At 39.9% G+C, this 12,255-nt stretch overlaps 1 protein-coding gene and 2 long non-coding RNA genes across 3 annotated transcripts in view; 2 read left to right on the top strand and 1 right to left on the bottom strand.

Annotated features, from left to right (window-relative positions):
* The window catches only part of RAPGEF5 (Rap guanine nucleotide exchange factor 5), a 137,366-nt gene extending 129,020 nt beyond the window's left edge, over positions 1-8,346 (top strand). Inside the window, exons 24-26 of the mRNA XM_053410445.1 lie at positions 2,460-2,524; positions 5,027-5,081; positions 5,744-8,346. Coding sequence (XP_053266420.1) covers positions 2,460-2,524; positions 5,027-5,081; positions 5,744-5,862 — 239 coding nt within the window. The 3' untranslated portion in view covers positions 5,863-8,346. The remainder of the gene's footprint in view (positions 1-2,459; positions 2,525-5,026; positions 5,082-5,743) is intronic.
* LOC128424370 (uncharacterized) lies at positions 170-5,991 on the bottom strand. The gene is made up of 3 exons (XR_008332996.1): positions 5,883-5,991; positions 4,321-4,463; positions 170-476 (listed from the first exon to the last, which is right to left on the bottom strand). It is a non-coding gene; the product is annotated as an uncharacterized LOC128424370 (long non-coding RNA).
* Positions 8,347-9,511: 1,165 nt separating the features above from the next.
* LOC128424369 (uncharacterized) lies at positions 9,512-11,768 on the top strand. The gene is made up of 2 exons (XR_008332995.1): positions 9,512-10,220; positions 10,936-11,768. It is a non-coding gene; the product is annotated as an uncharacterized LOC128424369 (long non-coding RNA).
* The last annotated feature ends 487 nt before the right edge of the window (positions 11,769-12,255 follow it).

The raw sequence follows: 12,255 nt of genomic DNA, 5'->3' as shown, positions 1-12,255 counted from the left end.
TCTGTTGTTTCACAGACAGTGCTTTTGAAAATCTCGCTGATTTTTCAAATATTTAATAAAACACTGTTTTGCTCTTTACAATACAGCTCAGATGCAATTTTCTGCTCCACTGAATTTATCCAGGCTCATAGTTGTTGGCAGCAAAGCAAATTTCTATCCTTTTTTTTTTTTCATTCTTTCTCCTCCCTCCCTGTTCCTCTTAAGGCTTTTACTTCAGTCTTTAAAGTTTTTTTAATAAAAAAAAGCACACTTCAGGCTTTTCAGCGGAATGCCTTCTTTATTAGCATTGACAGTAACAATTTCACCTTCTCCATTTTGCCTTAGTGACAGGGCAGGCAAGGCATTGCAGCGGGGAGTGTATAATATGCAATGTTGGCAGCTGAGTCTAGGAGGTGAGGTTGACAGAAAGCACAGCAGTGTGCAAAGAGTGGAGAAGTGAGCATCAACCAAGGCATCCTGTTTCAAAGGGACCAGTTCTGAAAAGTTTAAGAAAGCAAAGGAACACATTAGTGGTCTTGGTATTTGCAGCGTTGCAGCCCTTTGTTTATGCTAACGTCTGAAGAAAAATCCAATAGGAAGTAGGTAGCTGATTGATGCTGTTTATATTGTTCTGCCAGATTTGTATATGTGGGTGTGTTCCTTACAACAACAACAAAAGGGACCACCCTTCTCTACAAATAGGTATGCCCGTTTGTTAGCTCCGACCCTTAATCAGAAGAAGAGAGCCAGTGTGGTGTAGTGGTTAAGAGCAGTAGTCTCATAATCTGGGGAACCGGGTTCGCGTCTCCGCTCCTCCACATGCAGCTGCTGGGTGACCTTGGGCCAGTCACACTTCTCTGAAGTCTCTCAGCCCCACTCACTTCACAGAGTGTTTGTTGTGGGGGAGGAAGGGAAAGGAGAATGTTAGCCGCTTTGAGACTCCTTAAGGGGAGTGAAAGGTGGGATATCAAGTTCAAACTCTTCTTCTTCTTCTTCTTCTTCTTCTGCTTCTGCTTCTGCTTCTTTTTCTGTTGCCATGTACAGATGTGCTCTTTAGGGTTCTAGGTGGCTTCTTTCAGGATAGTCAGCTTTTGCCCAGAAGCCTCCAGCTACTGATCTTAAAAGTTGGACAAATTTCCTGTTTGTTTTAAAGCAGTGGTTCCCAAACTTTTTTTTGGCCATGCCCCACCTACACATCTCTACAATCCTGATTCCCCCCCCCCCCGCCCGGTGACATATAATTCTTATTATTCAAAAAGGGAACTCCTATTCACATGGAGGAAGCCTGAAAGATTTAACTTGGTCTAACACATTCTCGAATTGCCCCCTTTAAAAATCAAATTGCCCCCCTGTGGGGTGTGTGCCCCACGTTGGGAACCATGGTTTTAAAGTAAGGGAGATGTGTGCTTCAGCTGTGGATGGGGGGGAAAGAACACATATTTTAAAGAATTGGAAGGACTGAAAAAGTGGAAATTCACAGATTCTGGTTTCCTAGCTGAACTCTTCAGCAAATAATGCAATAATGTACAGAGGGTTGTAGAGTTGGAACGGACCCCAAGAGTCATCTAGTCCAACTCCCTACAATGCAGGAATCCCAGCAAAAGAATCCCTGGCAAATGACCATCCAGCCTTTGTTTAAAAACATCCAATGAAGCAGAGTCTACCACCTTCTGAGGTTGTCCATGCCACTGTCAAATCACTCTTATATAATAATAATAATAATAATAATAATAATAATAATAATAATAATAATTAATTTATTATTTGTACCCCGCCCCTCTGGCTGGGCTTCCCCAGCCACTCTGGGCAGCTTCCAAAAAAAATATTAAAATACTCTTAATACATCAAACATTCAAAGCTTCCCCGAACAGGGCTGCCTTCAGATGTCTTCTAAAAGTCTGGTAGTTGTTGTTCTCTTTGACATCTGGTGGGAGGGCGTTCCACAGGGAGGGCGCCACTACCGAGAAGGCCCTCTGCCTGGTTCCCTGTAACTTGGCTTCTCACAGTGAGGGAACCGCCAGAAGGCCCTCGGAGCTAGACCTCAGTGTCCGGGTAGAACGATGGGGGTGGAGACGCTCCTTCAGGTATACAGGACCGAGGCAGTTTAGGGCTAAGAAAGTTCTTCCTAATGGTCAGTCAGAATCTCTTGTAACGTAAAAAAAGAGAAAAGAACCTAATGTGCATGATTTTATCAAGAAATTGACAATACATGAACTTCTGCTTTTCCAATACTGTTGCCCCCCCCCCCCAGTTCGTTAAAATTTGAGGCTTTCCCCTTACTCAGAGTTTTTCACCGATCAGTTCAGAGAAAATCTAAGAAGAACGGAACACTGTGTTACATCACTGTCACCATTTCATGCCATGTAGCGTAAAAATGGGGGATATTTATTTATTGTATTTATTAAATTTCTATACCACCCTTCAACTAAGAATCACAGTGCAGTTTACAAATTTTGATGTTTGTCTTGTTTTTTTTTTAGATGTAACATTTATACATGAAGGGAATAAAACTTTTCTGGATAACCTTGTTAACTTTGAAAAGCTGGTATGTAACATTTTCTGTTTTTAAGTCCAATACCGTGGCAGGGCAGGAGGCTTGCTACATTGTCACTTATCCACCTTCCATTTTTTATTTTTTTTTAAATTCTAGTTCTTCCAAATAGTGTTTCTTTAGAAGCAGGGGTACTGTTTATTCCTCATTTGATTCTGCTTTCCATTGAGAGTTTCTACAATAACAGTAGGATAATGAGCTTTTAACCAAAGGTTCAGCTAGATGCCATTTTATTATATTTTCAAAGACTGGACACAAGATTAGTCCAATAAAAAAATGAATCTGCATAAGAATAAATCATAATATAAATTCCAATTTGTTGTTTTCACTAGTCACAGGTGATAATATTTCTTGTAGACTTTGGGTTGCCTGTCTACAAGCGGAACTGCATATTGTGTTGTGATATTTTGGGCAGGCGTATTTTTAATTTATTACATTTATATTACAATTTTTGTCTGCCAATGAGTTTATAAAATAGTGTCTGCATTTAATTAAGTACTTTCTTGCCCAAATACATTTAACTCTGACTACAACATTATTGATCTCTCTTTGAAATGTGTCACATTAACACGAAAAGTAAAATAACACTTGATGCACACATTATTGTGACTTTATCCCCAGCATTTAGGTCTTCAACATACTTTGCAAATTTTACTGCTCCTGAGGCAAATCTGCTGCAGGGCGGTAGGGTGTCATGGATAAGAAGGTGGCAAGCCAACAGTTCGGCCATTAAGCAAAGGTTGTCTTAATGTTCTTTGCAAGAGGGGGAAGCAAGATGGCTGGTGTGGGGAGCACAGCCTGCAAGAAAACATGCTCCCAGGTGCGCCATATGGTTAGAAGACAGGATTAGTTATTGAGAGCAGGGCACAACAATGGAGAGATCGAGTGAAAGACACATTCTTTCATCCTGCTCCCAGAGTAAAGGGACCCATGACCGTTAGGTCCAGTTGCGGACAACTCTGGGGTTGCGGCGCTCATCTTGCTTTACTGACCGAGGGAGCCGGCGTACAGCTTCCAGGTCATGCTGCCAACATGACTAAGCCGCTTCTGGCAAACCAGAGCAGTGCATGGAAATGCCGTGTATCTTCCCGACAGAGTGGTACCTATTTATCTACTTGCACTTCTTGGGGTGCTTTCGAACTGCTAGGTTGGCAGGAGCAGGGACCGAGCAACAGGAACTCACCCTGTTGCGGGGATTCAGACCGCCAATCTTCTGATCGGCAAGCCCAAGAGGCTCAGTGGTTTAGACCATAGCGCCACCTGCGTCCTGCTCCCAGAGTATAAAAGGACCAAAACTGAAGACTCGTAGCTGCTTCGAAGTTTATATTAATACTGCCACAAATGGCATGTTTTTGCACCAGGCAGAAAACTAGGAAGAGCTGCTCTCTTGAATCTCAGGGAGGAGCCTCATTATGAGTTCTTGGTGGCGTGTCTTGCAAACAGGGCAACTTCAGAGCCACATTATCAGAAATATGATTTGCACATTGGTAATCTGGCATTTCTGCAGAGCTATTCCATTCAACACATTTTTATAACTCACAATTGTGGCATGATCTGTATTATGCCAAACAAAACAGGGGCTAATTTTTTAGTAGGCAATCAGTTTTTCTTCTTCTTTGGAAGCTAGGCAGTTTGTGCTTTTTATATATATATAATATCACTAGTGAGAGCTAATTTCAGACAGGTTGCTTCAAGTTTAGCTACTAAGAATTGTTTGGGTCTGGTTGAATGTCTCCTCTGCTTATATTGCAGTGGTGATCAAAAAATAATTACAGGAAAACATTACGGACCAAGCCCTCAGCTGGAGCAAATCAATGTAGCTTCATGAATCTATGCCAGTTCAAATCAGCCCAAGATCCAATCATACATGTGCAATGAAATTGGAAAGGTTTTCCTCTCTCTAATCGGTGCAGCCATCTGTGACCTATATTGCCTAAGAAAAGAACAGCATAGGAATGAACTCTTTTTAAATAACTATTCATACCAAACTATTGCAATTCCAGAGGCATACTGGGTAGAATGTTTTCTCTGAAGTTAAGAATTCTCTTCCTTCTTATGTCATGCCATCTAATCCCCATTTAGATAGAAGCTTCATTCATTTGAATGTCATTTCACTAATGGAAAAAATGTGGGGCCTGCCTGGATTGCTAGTCATTTTTGTAAACAATGCTGATGTTAACACACACATACTGAATTCTTATACCGCAGATACATGCAGAATTCAGATAATTTCCCACTGCTCCTGTAATGTATCAAAGCAGCCCTGAATCAATGCTTGAAGTTATCCATGATAGCTTTCTCTTAAGATCTCTTAGATCATGCATTTACACCACCCCCCCAAATCTGGAAATGGGAAGAGAATATGGCTTGCCTCCCATGCTAAAGAAAAGGTTATGCCTGCTCTTCTTGTACAACTAACCAGAGTAGCTTTTTTTGTAAAAAATGTTTTCTATTGGATTAATATTCAGTGGTGCCTTTTGTATATTATCTTCACAGCACATGATTGCAGACACAGTCCGGTCTTTGAGACACTGCAGACACAACCAGTATGGTGAGTAAAGATTTCTCTCTTTAGCTAAGCTTTGAGCAAATATAAAAACTTTCCTTATAGCAGGTCTCTCTGACCAGCCCATATGACAGCAATAAACCCAAAAGCAGCAGAGACTCATGGGGGGCATCTTAAAGACTATTCACTGTAGCATAAGCTTGAGAAATACAACTGAACCAGTACATCTGGCATTTACATACACCATTGTATATTGTTTTTTGACTGCTTAGAAATAATCCTATGAATGAACTAAAAGGATTTACGCTGAAAAGGGATCAACTTTCTTGTTTGATGCAATCTTTTTTTGTTCACATTTTCAATTTTGTTCATATTATTCATGATTGAGGCTATTTGTCTGAGATGATAGGCCTTTTCTACACATATACAGAATGTCTGCATAGACAAGTTACTTGCTAGCTTAGAGGTCATCTGAGGAGAGGAGATATGCAGAGCTAATCGCCTTAGGCCCAGGTGAAATTAGAAGTCTTTGGAGAGTCACCATCCTCAGCCATATCTGTTTAATTGATTATCACAGTTAGTCTGGAAATAAACTTCTTTTTTATTTGAAATGTTGACGCCTGTAGTTAATTGCATTTTGGGCATGAGTTCAGGGGGAAGAAGCTGTAAAGTAACTGATCTCATTCATTCATTTTTCTTTTGTCTAGGAAATGAAGTTCCCCAGAAAGAACATCAGGAGCTGAAGCCCTACGTCCATCACTTGCACATCATCGATAACCAGCAGATGTTGTTTGAGCTTTCTCATAGGATAGAGCCTCGCGTGTGAGTTCACGCAGATTCACATACCTGCAGCACTTTCAATTAAGTGAATGTTTATGCCAAGCATGTTGCTTCCCTTGGAGAGAGGTGAATACTGAGTTTTATCAGTAGCTGATACCATAACAAGCACAGCCATCTCTTGCAAAGCAGAACGAGGAGCTGTTCGCTTCAGCCTTCCTGGATGAGAGAAATGCCATATCCATTCAACTACAGACGGGGAAAGAGAGAAACAGCATTCTTCATATACAAAGACTTGACTTCTTCAAAAAAATAATAATCTTGGTCCTGAGTAGCTTTCAATTCAGACTCTTATCAGTGTTAAATTGGGGGGAAAGAAGACATTGGGACACTATGAAGAAACTTTTTAGCAAGCAGCACTATGTGAGAAAGGCACTCATAATTTGCCACACATGGATGCGCCTCACTAATCATCATGAGCTGCCAAAAGGATTGTTTGTTGCCAAAAAGAAAATAGATGAAAACAGAGAAAAAGAAGTACATACTAAGCAAACTTTCCTGGGATGTGTAGCAACCACTGCTGCATGAACATAAAGAATGACAACTTGTTAGAGCACAGCATACAGACTCATTCAAACAAATTGTAGAATTGGACCAGCAGCAGGTGATACTTCATTTTAGCAGCCTTCCCTTCTGAATGTGTTCCACAGCATAAAGCAAAATTTCACACTGTTAAACTGTTTGCAGCGCCAAGTGCAGCGTTTCTACACAGGATTGAGTAGCAGAGTGCACAGTGCTTTCTTGGATGTTTCTCTCAGCTTTTTTTTTTTAAAATTAGAACTCCCTTTCCAATTAGTCTAATTTAGATAATCAAGTTCATGAACAGACATGCTTATAGTTTATTACAAAAGGAATGCAGTATGCTTTACTCCTTGATATCTGTACCATAAGATTACTGCAGTTGCCTTTAGATGGGTGTAATGTGACTTCTAAGCAATGGTTAAGTAAATAAGCAAGAATCTATGAGATTGCAACAACCAGCAGCTTCCAACAGGGGGAAAGACCTCAATCACCCTTGGGTTAAATGTCACAAAAGCAAAAACATCTGTACCTCAATATTGGAGGGGTGTTCTGGAATGTTTGCCAAGGGCATTACTTACACTGCCAGTGAAAACTTTTGCTAATTGAAGTAGCTCCCGTACCTACCCACTCAAGGAACTAGATTTCTGTAAGAGTCTTATGGGTCTCCAATAAAATTAGCATACAAAACTACCTGAGGGAAAGCTGGAAGAGCTACTAAGTGGCATGCCCATCAGTCATTATTTATTAAGACTGAAAATGATAAATACTTTACAGCTATGTGAAACCTAACCTGTTGTGAGTGCACACACTTCATTCTTTTTCACTAAGAAAGACCAAATAGACCTAAGGGCTTATCCACACTATTAGTTCAAACTTTCAAGCTGTGGGGCTTGAATCTGACAAGAGGCACCTTTTCATATTGTCTTGAGAGTAGTCAGTTTTGGTTCATGTGGGTGAGAAACTCCTTGAAAGTCAAGCGCTCTTTTTGGAATCACAGTGCAGTGCAGCATAGCAGAGGATCAACTATGATGGGTCCTATCCAACAACTTTTTTGACACTTCCATAGCCACACTTCTGGCAGAAGTATAGCTCTCTAGCGAGGGAAATGTGATACTCTCTGGTGCAAAACTGGTTTCTTGAAGATACCTGAATCTGATGATTGCAGATTTCTTGGGCTATATGCTATCTGGAAACTTGTTTCAACTCCTTTCTCAAAAGCTTGTAGCAAAGGGTCACAGCCTTTAATGTCAAAACATGAGTCAAAGGTGAACAAAGAATGATAGTAAAGGGTTGCAAGGATTTGCCTAGTGAGTGTGATAAATACGATGCAAAACAATGCATTTCACTGTGAAAAATCTATTTATATGCATCTTTATACAATATACTATTTTATAGTGGAAATGGGAACATACTTCTTGTGATACTATGCCAGAAAGGAGATACTGTGGGTAAAATCTAGTGTTCTTTGAAATGTGAGTCTACTAAATTAAATGAATTCTCCTTTTTTATTACAGCTGCTAGGGTATAATCATTCAGGAACTTTTTTCTGCACAAGCTCCTCCCCAAGGGATTGTGTCCTATTGGAAGAGAAATAAAATCAGCTTTAAGTGGTAGGGTTTTTTCAGCAGGGTGGAGATTCTTTCCAATGCATTTTGGCCTCCCCAGTATGAAAATTGTGGAAATACTGTACAGTGAATGTAAAGACAAGATGTTTCAGAATTGTAACTATATTATGAATATGCTATACATGTTCTCCTGGCAGCTGCTTTTTTTAACTCAGTAAAAGGGAAAAACTGGCTGCCCTTTGAGTAAATATACAGTATGCATTTATGTAGGTGGTTGCACATGTTAGAAACAATCCAGATAACCTATTTAGGCATATGAATGGAGTTTTATATGAGGTTTTCCCTAAAGCAACTCAGCTGAAGAGGCAAGGATTTTTTTAAAAACCCCGAAAAGCAGCTTGTCTCTTAGGCAGTGGGATTTGCTATAACAAAGAAAAAAGAGAGCTGTTGGGCTGCATGCATTATTTCCAACCGCATACATGTAAGTAGCTTTATTTTAATTGCAGTTGTTGTAAATAACCCTTTTTATGCGTATAAGGCTAACTTGGGGGGGGGGAGCTGTCGGGCCCAATTAGGCTTAGAAGTTATCAGTTCCTCATCTGTGGTGTTCAGCCACCAGACCTTCAGGTAGTAGATCTAAACATAATGAAATGAGGTTCTCATGCCCATGTTAGCCTAAAAACACTAATGCAGATGGAACTTTGTAAGAGAGAATCAGAACTGCAAAGTTCCTAGGTTATCATATATCACCTTGTCAGAAAACTTTCCTAAAGGCAGGATATAAATTTATGAAATCAAAACATACCCTTCCTACACCTGTTATTCTTGTCAGCAAAATGCCCCTGACATCCATATGTGGGTTTTGAGACCGTAAGAAGCTTGACTGTGTGAGTAAAAATGGACTGGGGGGATTATTTGATTGATACAAGACTAGTTAACATCACACCCCACTTACTAAATCTTCACTTGTTAATGCCACCTTGCCCACACATATACATTGACTAGCATGTGTTTGCTGGTATAATGTACAAATCCTACCACAGTTAATCCTTTTTTCTTTTCTTTTTTTGCAAGGCAATAATGTATTTTCAGCTCTGGCTTCCTTGTTCAGTTGCTGATTGGAAAGTCACTTCCCAATTTCATGAGAGGACTTGTTTTGCTTATTCTTGAGTGTGGTACAATGCAAATATGTAATTATTTTTTAAAAAATATTTAAATCTCTATTAGATTTGGCTAAGCAGTGCTGTACTCCATAGGCAGTTTCCCTGTTGCCAGTTACTGAAGTAACGGATAACATCTTAAAGTGGCCAGGATTCAAGCAAAAGGACAAGCCAAAACTAAATTACGAGCACTATCCCTTGTTTGCCAGAAATGAACTAGTGTTATGGACTTTGCTTTGGCCTAGCATACATGAGAGATGGTTGATTGGCATATGTATAATATAAGGCCCATGAAAAAATAGGGGAATGGTATAGAACTCCCAACCATCAGTATCAGTAGTATCAAACTTTATTTCGATCACAGACCAGCATGAGATAAAACATAAAACATAACACAGATGACTTAAAACAGGTAAGGAATAAAAACTAGCAATTAAAAGGAGATTATATAATACATACTTAAAAAGATAGAAACAGGGACAAACAGTTAAAAACAACTATAAGGGAGGGAGTGTGAAGGAGCACAGGTCATGCATTTTGGGCCTAGTTTGTGGCGCAAACCATCCTTCGACAAATATCCATCATGGCAGCGAAGAATTTAGCTAGCAACTGAGTATGTAGCATTTGGGTTTTCATCCTGAAGAAGCAGGGAAGTATAAAGTTCGGTGCGACCTGGGAATTTATGTAGTACAGTGGTACCTCTGGTTAAGAACGTAATTCGTTCTGGAGGTCCGTTCTTAACCTGAAACTGTTTTAATCTGAGGTACCACTTTAGCTAATGGGGCCTCCTGCTGCCGCCATGCGATTTCTGTTCTCATCCTGAGGTAAAATTCTTAACCCGAGGTACTACTTCTGGGTTAGCAGAGTCTGTAACCTGAAGCGTCTGTAACCCGAGGTACCACTGTATAGGCAAGATGAACCTAGCTCGTATATCTATACTGGCATTGAAAAAAGACATGTTCTGTTTCTAGTTGCCCAGAGCCACATGGGCCTTTCCTTTCCTCATACGGTGTCTCCCTAAAGCAGCCTTCCTGAATGGCTGAAGGAAGGGCCTGGCAGCAGGCCAGAGTGAAAGCCCTTCGCTGTTTTGGAATTTCAAGGTTGCTTATATATGGCATCTGGGAGGTGAAGTGTCTTCTGGTTTCACGGATTTAAAATTTTGGGGACTTAGCTAGATTCTGTCTACAAAGTATGCAGAAACGATTGTGCTTTTTAAAATACTTTTTTTAATAATGCTGACGCACTGATACACTGTTACAAAGAAGACAGTTATTCTCAGTTGTTGTCTTACTGCTAAACAACCAAATGGTAGGGCTTCTTGAGAAGTGCACTCAGATTGCGTTCTGTTAAAATGTACAATTTTGTCTCCAGGGTTCAGCTCAGGAAAATCAGGTGTGTAAGTTTGCAGCACAGACAAGCTGTGGGCAGTGCTGATTGGTTAGTACCTGGGCCATCACAAACCTACCTCTCCCCCATCCCTGGAGCAGTCCTGCAACTTTTTTTTTTTAAAAAGAAAAGATTGTTGCTTTAAAGAAAAAAAGGAGGGAAAGATGTCAGATGAACATAAATAAATGTACATATGGCACTTCAGAATAAAACATGGGCTGCCCTTCTGAAGCATGAGGGGAGAGTTAAGATTGATGATTGAACCAGCATTCAGGTAGGTAGTGTGTACATCTTTCATTTACAAATGGGAAGGAAACTGACAGAGCCCCCTGGGAGAAAAAACTGCTGTTATTTCTGTACATACTCTAAATCTCACTGGCTTTAATAGAAAAATGTTAATATATGCTTTATTCTCCCATTAAAATCCAGGGACTCAAGAGTCTCTAGTCCTAGACACACTCACCTGGGAGAAAGTTTCATTGAACACAGTGTGACCTATTCTGGAATTAAACCTGCATAAATTGTGCTGTAAATTAGTCTGGCTCGTTCCCCTCTGTTAATCTATATATACAGACCTCAGTAATTGTAAGAGAGTCAGCAATTAAAACAGGGGTTAAGAATAAACAGTGTTCTGCAGCAGTACTTTGATGCACAGTCTCTTCTTGAGTTTAATGTATTAGTTTCTAGTAAGCAAAGGGGAAAGCTGCAACAATTGAATAAAAAAAATGTAAAAAAGCTACAGAGTGAGCTGTAAATATTAACCTTTTTAGCAGAGTTAAATTACTATTTATTTGCATAGCCTATTTATTGCATTCTTCTAAACACTGTTAGATACTGGGGCACTGTCAACAAATAGAGGAGAGACTACTTGCATTGTCCATTCTACCATCTCTAGAGTGCCCTCATGGTGTCAACTTGCATTAACAGTAATAGACTAGATTGCCCAAGCCAAGGTTATTTGCCTAACTTCTCAGGGACCACACCTTGTACTTATCCAACATTATTAGAACTGGTATGTATGAAATGCTCTGATTTACCAGGATCACGGTTGCCAATGTATTCCTTTACATATTTCATGCTTGTTGGCCTCTGTATATATCATTGTGTTGTGTATTTATGAGAGCTAAGAAGCAATTGCTAATAAGCAATAATTTATATGTCGAAATGGCCAAGCAATACGAAGGTAAAACTTGTAAAAGCAAATGTTAATGTTTAAACTTTTTTAATATTGCTTTTCAAAATATAAAACCATATTAATTAAATTGTCTATGTGAGTCTATATTGACCTTTGTTTCTAAATCGCAGACTTCATGGGCTGCTGCTGTAGAACACGAGCATGAGAGTCCTGCTTTCAAATTTCAATACAGTCATTAACTCCCTGGGTGACCTTAGCCAGAACATCATTTCTCGGCTTTACACACACACACACACACACACACACACACACACACACACACAGAGGGAGAGAGAGAGAGAGAGAGAGAGAGAGAGAGAGAGAGAGAGAGAGAGAGAGAGAAAGAGAAATATGGGGTTGATAATAATAGCTTAGCTGATGATTGCTGTAATGATTTCTGAGAGAATGCTGGGAGCAGTTATGGAAAGCAATGGGATGGTCACTGGTCCATAATATTATCCACCTGCAGCCTCATAAGCAAGATATGCAGTCCATAAGTTAGGGCTATTTATATCCAGTCACAGCAGCGGCATAGCCAGAACATACAGCATCTTAAGTTTGAACTGAAAGACAAA

Source organism: Podarcis raffonei, chromosome 12 (assembly GCF_027172205.1).
Source record: "Podarcis raffonei isolate rPodRaf1 chromosome 12, rPodRaf1.pri, whole genome shotgun sequence".
Lineage (NCBI taxonomy): Eukaryota > Metazoa > Chordata > Lepidosauria > Squamata > Lacertidae > Podarcis > Podarcis raffonei.
The sequence above is the reverse complement of the archived record's forward strand: the minus strand, read 5'-3'. Positions and strand labels throughout refer to the sequence as shown.